General features: G+C 34.7%; 1 protein-coding gene across 5 annotated transcripts in view; it reads right to left on the minus strand.

The window, feature by feature from the left end:
- Positions 1-13,787, minus strand: part of ADGRB3 (adhesion G protein-coupled receptor B3) — a 458,877-nt gene that overhangs the window by 10,516 nt on the left and 434,574 nt on the right. For 4 of the 5 annotated variants that reach the window (XM_085217833.1, XM_085217832.1, XM_085217828.1 and 1 more), the window contains one exon: positions 2,677-2,712. The exons of the other annotated variant lie outside the window; for it this stretch is intronic. In XM_085217833.1, the coding sequence (XP_085073959.1) occupies positions 2,677-2,712 (36 nt within the window). The remainder of the gene's footprint in view (positions 1-2,676; positions 2,713-13,787) is intronic. 5 annotated transcript variants of the gene reach the window in all.

Raw genomic sequence — 13,787 nt, forward strand, 5'->3', positions numbered from 1 at the left:
CTTGTTGGACTTTCACCTTTCTAATTTTCTCTTTGCGTGTGCTAGCATATATTGGAGATAACAGGGATGGAGTCTGTTTTACGACATTGAGTAAAACAATGACGACAGATAAGGTCTTCCACTATTCAACCTACACAGCAGCTGATTTTGAATTTCCTCTGTGACTCTCAGTAATTTATTTTCGATGTGGTTTTTGTTTGTTTGTTTGCGCTTCACATAATCCGTATTAAAGTGAGTAGTATACAGATTTTTTACTATTAAACTGTGACTCTACAGCAGTAAGTTAATCATGTCTAAGAGCATTCACTGGCACCATCTAGCATATTCTCTCTCCTGAGAATACTACAAAATTTTTTTAAGTCTCCAAAATAAAGTCTACAATGATGTTGCCTATTGTGAGTGGTACCTTATTCCCTCCAGTTCTTTAAGGACACTTCAGAAAATGCTGGAAGAGAGATGGTTGTAACAGTCTGGAATAGTGGAGAACATTCTAAAAATATGATCTGTTTAAACAATGGCATTTTGGCACCCAGAAATACTCCTCAAAATGTCTTTTTTGGTAGGATAGCGATAGTCTGTGTATGTGTAGAGGTTGACATGGAAAGATGCAGGAGAGGCTGAGGGTGCAGTCTTCTGAGACAGTGCTACAGGGAAAAGGATGGAGGGAGCCAAGCCTGACAACCTTGTCCATATTGTGTACTAAAAATAGCATTTGTTATCCTTAGAACTATAGAAGGACATTGTCTCAGACAGTGCCAGCTGGCATTGTTAACAGACAAAGTGTTACAGAAGTAGTACAGACAATCACTCAGGCTTGACCTCACCTTCAGACTCTATTCCAGTTTTTAGTAAAGCTGCTTTGAGGTATCAGAACAGAGCAGTTCTGGCCAGTTTTGGCCATACGACACTATCTCAAATCTCTTCGTCAATATGCCTTGCTGAGTGAAAGAATTCAATTGACTATCCAAACACTTTTTGGCTTTTTTTTCTTGCTGTACCTCAGACAGACAGCTACACTACATGGAAAAACACAGGGAAGCCACAGGCTTAATCAGAGGAACCACAAAACAGGAGGTGAGATGAGCTTAGTCTGAGTCTGTACTTCTAAAACACAACAGCAACTGTGCTGATCTTATTTTCTTGGCAATGACTCCCAATGGCTCAATCTTTTCCTTTTACAAACAATTATTTTCTCCTGCATTACAAATATTATTCTAAATATGTTAGGCAGTGCAGCAACAATGTTCCAACCAAGACAAGAAAAAAGGGATAAATTTCTGAAATACACTAGGTGAGTAGAAGAAAAAATCTAATGAGAGGCCTGATTCTTTAAAGCAGAATGTATACAGCATTGTTGGTGTCTACTTGGTGTTGGGTTATGTTCTCCCGAGTGGCTAAGAATGTTTTAGTATCTGTTTCCACAGATAATGTTCTCATTGGGAACAGCACTATATTAATACCTTTAAACAAAGAACAGTAAAATTCAGAATTCTTTGTATCCCTATAATTACAAAACTTTTCTTCAGATTCTTTACATTTAATTTTAGAGTCACTTACTCATCAGAATTTTTTGATTCATGTTCTTCCTTCCTACACATTTATCTTAAAGCATATTTAGGATAATTTCATTTTCTTTTCCTTACCTTACTCTGTGAATCTTTATTTGTGCTATATTTCAGAAATTACATGACTACTTAAGGTAACTACACCCTCTGGGGAAAAATGACAGTGGACATTAGGAGTGATATTACGCCACCAAAAATACACACTCAGACATGGAAGGTCAGCTTTCAGCAAAGGCAAGTCACCAAAGCAAACCTGTCTTACACTGCAAGGCTTCTATGGCCACTTCTATGACAACTGCTATGGTTGCATTGGGCTAATCCTACTTCTTTCTTCTCTAAGGACCAGAATCCAAAATCTGAAAGTACATGTGCTTACATCCTGTATAATATCTAAGCTTCTGATAATGACACATGGACAGCCTATATAAAAATAAATTATTAAAATGTCCCTGAAAACTTATGGTTGTATTGCTTCTGGTAGAATGTAGAAAAGAAACTCAAAGAAACAAAACTCTCAGAGACTTCATCATAGTAATTGAGATAGAGTCTAATTCAATGGAACGTAAGGAACCTTACATAAACTTTTTTTTTTTTTAATAAAATGTGATCTATCAGCTTTGACAACTGCAGCATGTCATCATTCAAAAAGTGACACATTTATCACACTATTTGTATGTGGAACTCATGTTAGTAAATTAGTATTGAAGGAAGAGATAGAACAAACAATCAAAAGTCTCTTGAAAAAAGCAAGCTTCTGCAACAATGTGGCCAGTCCTACAGAAACATCACACTTTTTCAATAGATAGCCAACCAAAAAAAAAAAAAAGAAAGAAAGAAAGAAAGAAAAATAGATGAAAATGAAGAGGCAGAGAATTTAAAAACTAAAACCATGATAACTAATATTATAATATGACAGTTTGATCTCAGAATAGTTTACAAACAAGTTGCACCAAAGTAGTTCTAATGAACTGCTCATCATGTTCTACACAGTACCAACTGGACAGTCCTATGACATCTAACATGTCAGAAAGCTAAAATCTGTTAAAATGGACACCTCATATTTACTTTTAGAAAATTCTACAATAATCAGGAATAATTCAGTGAAACTTACTTCAAAGTCAAGGTCCGAATAACGTGATTTTCTTCTCTATTAAGCAGTAAAAAAGAAAGAAAAAAAGAGGTTTTATTAACAAGGGGACTATTCATCAAATGAGTCTAAATAACATTATTTGTTTTCCTATGAGGTATATGTTAGGTATTCAGTGAAAGGCTGTAAATGTTATTGTGACAATTTAATACTTTGCATACAGCTTATTAGACTAGTAACATATTTTTTCACTGAAATAAAGCAGACTGGATTTCACTAAGATGCTTCATATGCATGCTATTTGCATGCAAGCAAACCTGCTGGTACAAAAAAATACATTTATTTCTATGCTTTCTGTGGTATTTCCAAATGATCAGAGTATTTATTCTTTTTACACCGATATCAATATATACGTATCATTAGGGTCTGTATAAATATACATAAATTGATTCTTTCCTACATCAGGTTTACATTGGTACAACTCCATTGATTTTAATGGGACAACTGATAGCAAAGTCAAGACCAAGCCATCTATGCTTTCCATAGAGACTTGAGCTTGTTTGTTTGCAATGACAATCTGGATGGAGAAAGCGATGATATTTGTCTTTTAGATGACAAATCTGATTCAAAGCAGTTGATAAAAAGAAAGAATTATTTACTAGTAAAGTAATCACTTGTATACATTGCAACAAAGAATATGATTGCTCAGACATATAATGAATAATTTAGCATATAATTTTATTATATAATCTGAAATAAACTGATTATAAAGTCCAATTATATCAGACAGAAGCAGAAACGCTATAAAGAAGAAATAAAAATATTTTTTTTCTTTTAAGGTTGGAAATTGTGTGTCTCACAATAGACAAGAGATGTGGAAAGCAGTGGAGAAGCTAAAAAAAATAAGGGAGCAGCAAGAATAGGTGAACGTAAAGAAAAGATACATTCTCCTTCAGGAAGAGTTAAAGAAGAGAAAAGTACCCCAGTAACAGAAAGTGCTTGCTGGTACAATATAATCCTAATTTTCTGTAGTTCTATGGAGTATCTTTAAGTGATGGTGAACAAACCCTTTCAAAATGCACTGAATTTCTGCAGTGAGATAGAAATCAAACCAATTAAGTCAAGAATAATAATATTACTGACTTCATTAGACTTTGATTTTATCTCGTTTAAGAAACACGCGGGTTTTCGTATATGGTTTTGGTCTCTTACATTTGAAGGAAACAATTTTATGAGTTCTTATCTGCAGAAAGCAGAAAACATTCAATATTTTATAACAACACTATGTGTCATTATCTAGGATTCATTGTAAAATTCTGACTTATACCAACCCATAATAATAGAAGACAAGTGTAGTGCTGTCTACACTGTCTTCAGAGGTTGAATAGTTGTTGTCTGAAAAGCTGGGAGACAATAATAAAAATGGTCTACAAAACAAGTAAGAAAATTAAATCTTTGGGAAGCTATCATGAATTAGGAAGGCTTGATTGACCAAACCCACTTTAATGAGAATATTTAAAAACAAATTAAACAACTCTACAAGAATAAATAGCATGTAAACTTAAAAACAGCAATGGCTTTGGAGGTAGGAAAACTATGAGAAGCTAATGCTCAGATTCTTAAAGGTACGTACTTCTCATTCATATTAAGAGAACCTAGATACAAGCATACCTTTGAGACAGGCCTTCATCATTCCACAGTTAACTAACACCTGAAGAAATCTACATATCTCTAATGAGGAAGGATCTATTTTAAGGTGCAATTAGATCACTTCTTCCACAGTAAAGGCTTAGTGGTTTCAAAATAAGAAATTTAGACGGCAGACGATAAGGTGAAGTCTCATGGAGCAGCTTTGAAAAATGCTTGAAAAGCCATTATTTAAGCTAAATTTCAGTAATAAATCTGATACTGCTGAACTGCCTGAGTGAGAATCCTAAGAGAAAACATGAAAAACTTTGAAATAATTGTGTAGTTTACTACATAATGTAATTTAGAAAACTGGAACATTTGTATTTTGCCTTAGGTCTGTTTGACCACAGTGCATATTTGCGGCATGGTTGAATTATTGGGTTTTGCACCCACACAAATCTATCACTGTCTACATGGTTAAAACACACATCTAACTGTCTGTGACATATTTAACTACACTATTGCCAGAAAGATGTCACTACTGCAATTTTGCCCTTAGATCACACCAGTTATGATCTAACAAATAATAATACAGGTTTATATTAGTGAGTGACCAATGCAGATCTATCATGAGTAAAATTTAATTTAAATATGTATGGTAAAAAACATCTGTTCTATGTTTGTACATTACTTTTCTTTCCCATGACTGTATACAGTGAAATATATCACAGATTCTGTCAAAACCTATTCTCCTAAGACATAAAAAGTATGTAATTGCCATAGGTAACAACAGCAGAATAACGATCTGTGAACGTCTGAAACACGGAAATCACTGGCTATGAATGTGATGCCAGACCACTGAAAGTGATAGTAAGTACAGTATGAGGCCCTCCTGGCTACCACCTCATTGTACTGAAGTGTTATGGTTGAGAGTGGGAATACATTCAGATGCATGAAGGCACTAGGTATCTTTGCTTGTAAGGGTGGAGCCATTTCCCTGTGGTCCTTTTCCTAAACTGTTCTCCTAGCTTCTGCATGATGTACAACACGTCTAAAGTGTACAAATCAACACTTTAATTGTGATTATATGTATATACACATACACATGCACTGTATGCAATCACTATGTATACATATACATATACATACCTATATATATCTTAAACAAAGTTTAATTGCTGTGGCTCTTTGGCTAAAAAACATAAGGTTTTTCACAGACACCTAAATTCTTTCTGAATCTAGTCAACCATCTGGCTTGTTCTAACAATTTAAATTAACTGAAGCCAAAGCTGAATGAAAGAGTAAGAGGGGGAAAAAAACCCTCTTCTGTCAAATGATCTGCTGAACTGTTCACACCAGTGTGTTTCTTTTCAAAAGACTGCTTCACCAGCCTGCAAAATTAAGACAGATTTCAGCCAACATTAAAATCAGACTGGAAGCTGATTTTTTTTTAAAGCATCAGTTGGAGATCCAGTTGAGCATAATGAAAGTAGTACATGACTAATAAATGACTACAAAGGTTCATCTCAGTGTTTTGAATTTGCCCAAGTTATGCAGTGATACTTAAGGAATGATATAGGAGAATGTGAGTATAAAGAGCTGTTTTTGTTGCAGCATCCACCTTACTTCTTCAAATGTAATTTAGGATGATCTTTGGGAGGAGCTTACTCTATTGAACTTAGTAACACTCTTTTACACTGTTCCATCTGTCCAATCATGTTTCGTATTCATTCACAATTGTAATATCCAAAATATACTGAGGTAGTGAGCTCCTCAATTTAAATATACATAATGTGACAAAGACAATGTTGTTTACCTCTTTGTCATTTCATTTGAAGCTCCTCTTCTTTAAATCATGGGAAATATGAATAATTGTTCCCCATTTTCTACTCAGTCATTTATTTTCCAAACCAAAACACTTTAACGCCAGAGAACTGAAAAGGGTAGCTAATAAAGGAACTGCCTAAAAAGATGAAGCTACATGCAATTATTCAGCAGCAAGGGAATTATCTGGGATAATTTTGAAAAGGCTGAAATCCATGGGTAAGGAGTGAACTGGATATTCATGCTGAGTTCCAAAAGCTACAAAGAACCAGTAAGGTCTCCATTTAAATGGGCGGGGATGTGTACAGCCCTTTCTAAACAACCCCAGTGAGAAATCTGTGTTAATGCTCTGAATTCTCAGAAGCAAAATCACCACAGAACCACAGAGTGATAGGAGTTGACAGAGATCTCTGTGTCCACCTGGCCCAACCCCTGCTCCAGCAGGGACACCCACAGCAGGGAGGCCGGGACCACGTCCAGGAGGCTTTTGAAGATCTCCAAGAAGGAGACACTACAGCCTCTCTGGACAGCCTGTGCCAATGCTCCATCACCCGCACAGCACAGAAATGCTTCCTGGTATTTAGACAGAACCTCTTGTGCTCCAGTTTGCGCCCATTGTGTCCATCATGCCTACAAGCTGGGAAAAAAACATTCAGAGAGCAGCAAAATGTCATTTAGAGGGTTAAAAACACTGGATCAAGAGAAAAGGATAAAAGAGTCATACAGCTGATTTAAACATTGGCTCTGGAAAAAGCAAACACAGAAACTTTGTAAGAAACCTGAAAAGGATATAAATACTTTAAACAAACCCAGTATGAGAAAAATAAGAAAATTTGTAATTCAGAAAAAAGAGAGGAACTTCTAAAGATATTACTAGGAATAAAGACAATTTATATGACTGTGGAATGATCTGCTGAAAGAAACAGTGGGAAACATTCACTGCAGTCTTGAAAGCGAAATTGGACTATGCATTACAGAAATATGCTGTAGAAAATGTTCTTGCACTGATAAAGAAGATAATCTGGTAAGATCTTTTCCATTTAATTTCTACATCTCTTTGATCCTGATTGATAAAATACACATTACAGAAAAAAAAAGAAAAAGAAAAAAAAAACAGTAAAAAGAAACAAACTACCAAACCTTTCATGCCAAGACCAAAGTGAAATTCTGTAAAAAGAGGTCTGCAGTTGTAATTTATTTAAAATCAATTTTACTTTGTGCTAATCATGTACAATTTTTCTGTGTAATTCCATAGCAACTTTAAATTCTGCTCACTGGGGGACAAAAATAGAACATTGAAGAATAATTTCCATACAGCAGCATGCACTAATATGCTGGCACCAGGAAGGAGCTGCTCTAACAGACTAATAAAATCCCTCTCCATCTCTATAAAATGACAAATGCCTGGTTTTCTTCTTATTCTAGTCTGCATTATACCACTACCTGATTAATTACATGAGATACTCCTGAAAATATATTATATTGTGCAAAGTATAATTGAAACCAGAGATAGAATATTATAGGGTGGGTTATAACCATGCTTCCATTAATATAAAGCCTTATTATCAGCAGTTTATAATTCATTCTGAGATTAGGTTTGACATACAAGATCTTAGCCTGGGGAAGATTTTTTCCCTGAACAAAATTAAAGGAGAATCTCTTTTAGCCCTTAGAGATATTGGAGTGGAATGTGGGTTTAGATTTAAAATATCTTTTGTGTTTATTTAACTGAAGTAAAAAGCTTAGTTTCTGAACAGAAGATTACATTGGCTATTAGTTTACAATATGAGCTAGATATAAAAGAAAAAAGTAGATGAGTTCTTTGATGTGCGAGTTTTAAGTTGAGAAAATCTACAAGCAAATTTCAGCACAGCACAAACATAACTTCAGAGATCCCGTATTAAAACTTACAGCATTTTTTTTTTTGGTTTGCTGCTCCGTTTTTATAGGATAATTGACATATGTATTTACTCAATAGAGCAAAAAAAGTTGTTTTGTGTTTCTGAATGTCACTGGAGGAAGCGTAGCATTTCTTTAATGGACAAGCAATTGACAATATCCCTCCTAAGGATAATTTGTAGTTAAGATAGCTATCTTTAATACAAAATATGGAATATGCAATGCAGTCTGTAATGCTGATTAAAATTTCTGTTCTTTACATCTTCAGTTACTAAAATCATCCCTGCCTGATTCTACCCCCATTCCTGTCCAACAGTCCAAGAATGTGACGTAACAATGTCTGAAGTCAGAGGAATTTGAAACCTCGTCATTCAACCAAAAGGAGTGGGCTGTTATAGGGCTAGAATTCATTTCACCGAGAGTCACAAAATTGCAAGAACTGTCTTCACAGCTTATTGAAGAATGAAATGAAGAATGGAAGGAAGATAAATCTGAGATGGAGAAAGCCTGAAAACAAATGCAATGTGGAAACATGATAAGGGGGAAGTTCTTGTACTGCTTGTCTCTCTATTTTTGTTCTCTCTCTTTTTTAATTCATTTCTTTTTCACTTTTCATATCATAAACCAAACTGACTTCACACTATTTTGCTTTTATTCTGCTCTAGCACTTTATTGACAAGATTGACTGCTTTTTTCTGTATATTTCTTCTTCCCTCACTGTTGTTTTTTTTGTTTTGTTTTTTGTTTGTTTTTGTTTTTTAACTTGCCTCTCCATTTCTGTCTGCTTTTTTTTTTCTCTCTCTTTTTTTTTTTTTTTTTTTTTTTTGGGAGGGGGAGGGGAAAGGGGCATGTCTTTATTTCTCTTCTCTCCTCTCAATCATTACTCCTATATACTTTTTTGCACTACCCTTAATGTATCTATTTTCTTTTATTTCTGTATTTTCTTCCTAAAGTCCCACATCAGTGATTTAGTCAAAAGGCTCTGGAGATGACTTTCTCTGAATGTATTAAGAGCTGTTATGAGCGAGTAAAGAAGAATTACTTTGGTCACACTTTCTATTCAGGGGATTGATGTTTTTCCCCACGTAAAGATCTCCTACCAGAAACCGAGACAGAAAAACTAACAAGGAAAACATGAAATTGGGAAGAAAAATCACTCAGAACAATTTGGGAAGCTGTTTCCTTTCTGCTCTTATAAAGTTGATGCTCTTTTTTCCATTTAATAAATGTTTCTATTATCTATCTTCACACACCCTTCTTTTGATAGTAGCTCTTAGTGTTCTTTCAGCAATTTTCCATTTGAGTATAAAGTGACCCTACACTAACATTCCCTAGAAAGAACTCATCATTCCTGTCCCACAAACCTACCGATACAAGTCTCCTCACATAGTCAGCAGGTGATCTAATTCCTCTTGCATTTTTTTTCCATAATAGGAAAAGAACTACTTTTCCTGGAGGTATGTTGCACAGATCAACATCTTCCTCTGCATTTAAACCTTCTATCCTTTTCTTGCACTCCAGTGGCTGGGATTGTACAACTTCATTTCATTTTAATGAGTACAGCACTGAGTATACAATTTCAAAACAAAAAGCATTCCAAAAGAGTGCACTGAGAGTGCTTTCTTCATTAAAATGAAAACACTTTGAACTGAAGGAGCACACTACAAGCCACTTTGATGCCAAGGTAGCAAAGCCAATTTTAATCCATGCATATAAGGGATGTGCAGAGGAGATTAACCAGATGTTCAATTACTCCTGCTCAGAAAATCAGTGATGTACCAACATGTCTGCCTATGCCTGTAATTGCTTGAGTACTGTTGGGTACATACCAAATAAAATAAAAAAAACACTGACTTGCTCACTAGGAATCTGCAGATTCTTAAGATTATATTAACCTGGGCAATGGATTTATGCATATAGTATGGCATTCTCCAACAATCTTTTAAAAGTTGAAAATTTTCCCTATATAATATAACATTTGATTGTTCTTAATTGAGCATTTTCTTTTGAAAAACAGTACGTAGATGTAAAAACCAGGAGAAAGTTTGTGATATCCTGTAGGATTAATCTAACTAAATTTAGAACATAACCTTTTTGATGTTTATGTCTGACCAACTAATTTTGTCCTCTCTGTGGCATCCCTAGACAGAAAGCTGCACTGAGGGCATGCAATTTACTTCATCCTGGAACAGATGTCTAAAAGAAGTGTCTGTTTCTCTCTACTGACACTAAAGAGGAGCCTGACGTTGAAAGCTCCATTCCAGATGAGAAGGAAAATGCCTACATTTAGATACTTAATAGTAGGCCTGATGGATCTACCCTGCAGAGTTAAAAGTCAAAACATAACATTGTTGTGCTACTACTGTAGGTCTGTTTCAAAACATCCATTTCCAATAACCATAATGAACATAAAATCTAAATAAAAGAGAACAAATGCAGACCTTACATTTCAGCTTTTGCATTCAATAGCTTTGATTTTTTGGTTGTTTATCTCTATACAGTTCTAAATTTTTTGAATAAACACACATTATTCTAAGGGCTTATCATCTCTTGGGATATGAAAAATACAGAAAATGATTGGCCTCACAAACTTACAAGCATAAATGCATTAAAAAAGCCAAATTAAAAAAGAAAAAAAAATCTAAACATTGTAAATGTATTGTTAACTCATTGCAACACAGTACTCCAGTGTTTCAGTACTAAAATGGACATGAAATTTAAAATAAATAATTTGATTTTATGATTTGAAAATACTTAGGGCTTATGTTTTCTGAACTGTCCTCTAATTCTGCTGGTTTAGTTTTATGGCCATAAAGACCATTACCTGCCATAAAGTGATGGGACTTCAATACACTGCATTTTACACGGTGTCCAGTTGCAAAGAATTATGCCTACAGTACTTCTTATTCTTGGGGTGTTTGTGAATTCATAATTACATTTCAGAAGTCAGATGCTGGACTGGCTCTTGGCTGAAAATGGGTCAAATGACATCTAAAGCCATTCTGGTAAGATGATAAATACTTTCTGTAACCACTGCATAAACTACTGTCATTGGTATATTTTTAGTAATTACTGACTTTAAATTAAAAAGAAAAAAAGAAGAATTATGTTTAACACAGGTCACAGTTGCCTATGGGCATTTTACTGACATATTAAATGGTAGTTGCTGTATATAACTACATGATAAAAAGAATAGTTGTATGGTACTTCCAGAGAAAGCTCTGGGAAATTCCTAACGACACATAGTGGAGAGATCACACAGAAAACACTGAGATCTCCTATTTTCTTGGACTGGTATCTATGATCTTTTGGGTCAACAAAGATGGAATGTTTCGTACTGAATAGAAACCCATGTGCTCCCATGTTAGACTTTGGGTAGGATAGAAATATCATCTGATAGCAGAGGGAGGCTTCCTACTGCATAGAAGCTTCTCCATTATGGATGATCTATTACAACACTATCTGGAAAAACGTGGGCAGAATGATTGTGCATGTCCTGCTGCAGGTTTTGTTTCTTCATAGTGCCTGACAAGGTCTTAAAAATCTCAAACTTTTCTAAAATGATATTGTACTCAAAAAATATTTAGGGGAAAAAAAAAACAAAAACAAAAACAAAAAAAACCCGTCCATGCCTTCCCTTCTTTATTTTGTTTCTGATAGTAAGAGATAATCCAACTGGTTAGTGCTACACAATAGCCTTATGGCGCTTTACCTCATAGTCTTACCTCTTGCATACTGCATGCATGAAAACACAATCACTCTCTGTATCTGGCTGGATCTGCTTCTCTGGATCTGTTCGAGACCATGACTTTCTTCTATGTACTTTTTTTCATGTTACTATCCTCAGTTCATTGCAGCAAATCAGTATTAAATATAAAATACTGCATATAATCAAGAGGTATTTAGAACACAAAGGCAAACACAAAAGCTGAAACAGTTCCTTTCATTTGTGATCTGCCTGAATATTTGTTTTTACTTAACAGTCAGGTTTAATAACCTAACCATTTACAGGTTTCTGGACTAAAATATAGCTTTCTAAGTTCAATATAACCAAGTTAGAAGAAACTACATATTTACTAGTGTATTTTATTCTACTATACTGTATTTTCTACTACATATTTTGTAGTTTCTTCTGATGTACAATGATATACAGAATGGTGATTCAGATTTACTATCTATGCCACATCTTAGAGGGAAGCTTAAAATATTATAAAATACAATCTAAAAATTAACTCTAAAAAAGCAATGTCTTAGGTTGTCTTTATCACCAATAGAAAGAAAGAAGCATGAGTAAAGAGCAATTTTGACCACAGGTGAGAAGGATAATACAGTGCCAGATATGTATGTCTTCTCAAGGAATTAGAATCCTTCCCTTGGCATCTCACCCATATGTCTTAACTTAACCAGATTGTTTTTGAGCTTCTATATCTGACTAAAGGTACTTGAAAGAGGGAGAAGGTGACACTACTGGAAGATGGCTTTAGCTATTCTGTTTGTATGTTGCATTAAATTGCAGAACTCTTGTGCATCATGTAAGATCTATTAAGTAATATAGCTGAACTGAGAGTAATAACATTAATTATGCAAACTTGCCTTGAAGGAGCCTGTCAATACACTGAGTGGGGAAGTACTGAAGTAATTTTTTAGAAATTCTTTCAAAAATTTGTCTCAAAACTATACAAACTTATCCACTTCAAAAGAGCACATAAAAAGTGGACACAATTTGCTTACTTGAAAAGCTCCATATTTCATTTTGTAATTATTTGTTTTCAATTATATTATGTCTTGCAAAAACTTATGATAGCACACTAACAATAAAAATAATATGGGAAATATTTCACAGTCAATGCTTGCAAAGGCATCTCTTGAAAAGAAACTAAGTTCTGATCTTCTACCCAAATTCTCCAGTTGATAAGCACATTAAACTCCATTTTCAAAGAAGTATCTACAGGCATCTTGTATTCTTTGAAGTACAGGGTACAGAGTTATGTCTAACAATTAAAAAATCAGGTAAAGTCTCTGCTTCCCTGCACAGATAACTCCAAATGTCATAAAATAGTAGTTAATGGCTTAAAGTCTGCATATACAGTAGCTTTTTTTTTTTTCTTTTAATTCTGACAGTGAGTGAATACCACATTTTTCTCATTTGTCTTTTTCATACCTACCAAATGATCTGTTTCATAACATTTGAACTGCTGGTGAAACAGATTTGCAATTCTTAAAGGGGACCATGTGTGAAGTCAACACTTCACTGATGGTTTTGCACAAGTAAAGACTCAGTAGGAATTACAATATCTGACACTTAAGTCTTCAGTTACTTCTGTACTTTAAGTTCTGCAGAAAGATGGTAGTAATGGCTGCAACCTCTTTCAGTAAAGGCTTTTCAGTTCATTTTTACAATCTGACTGGCATCTGGGATACACTGCAAGAAGTCTACCTCTACTTATTGCACGTCATCTGCACATGCGACCATTCAAACATACATATAACGTAAATCTCTAAATAGTGAACTAATGGATGGAAGACTCCAATACCTACACTAACGAAAGCAGAATCAGACCTATCATATCTGAGTGAGATATGATTTTCACTGGTAAAATGGCAAATATTTTGAATTACATGTGCTTGCGGGTAGGGTCATTGACTTGTCATTTGTATATTCCAGGAGCCTTATTCTCATAGCAACATAGTATTCACCTGGTAGGTCATGAAATCCTCAGCAGTTGTGTAGAATGCTAAATCTCCAGAATTGTACAGCATGCAGATTGGCTCTGAAACTTTAA

Source organism: Meleagris gallopavo, chromosome 2, assembly GCF_905368555.1.
Source record: "Meleagris gallopavo chromosome 2, MGAL_WU_HG_1.1, whole genome shotgun sequence".
Taxonomy (NCBI): Eukaryota; Metazoa; Chordata; class Aves; order Galliformes; family Phasianidae; genus Meleagris; species Meleagris gallopavo.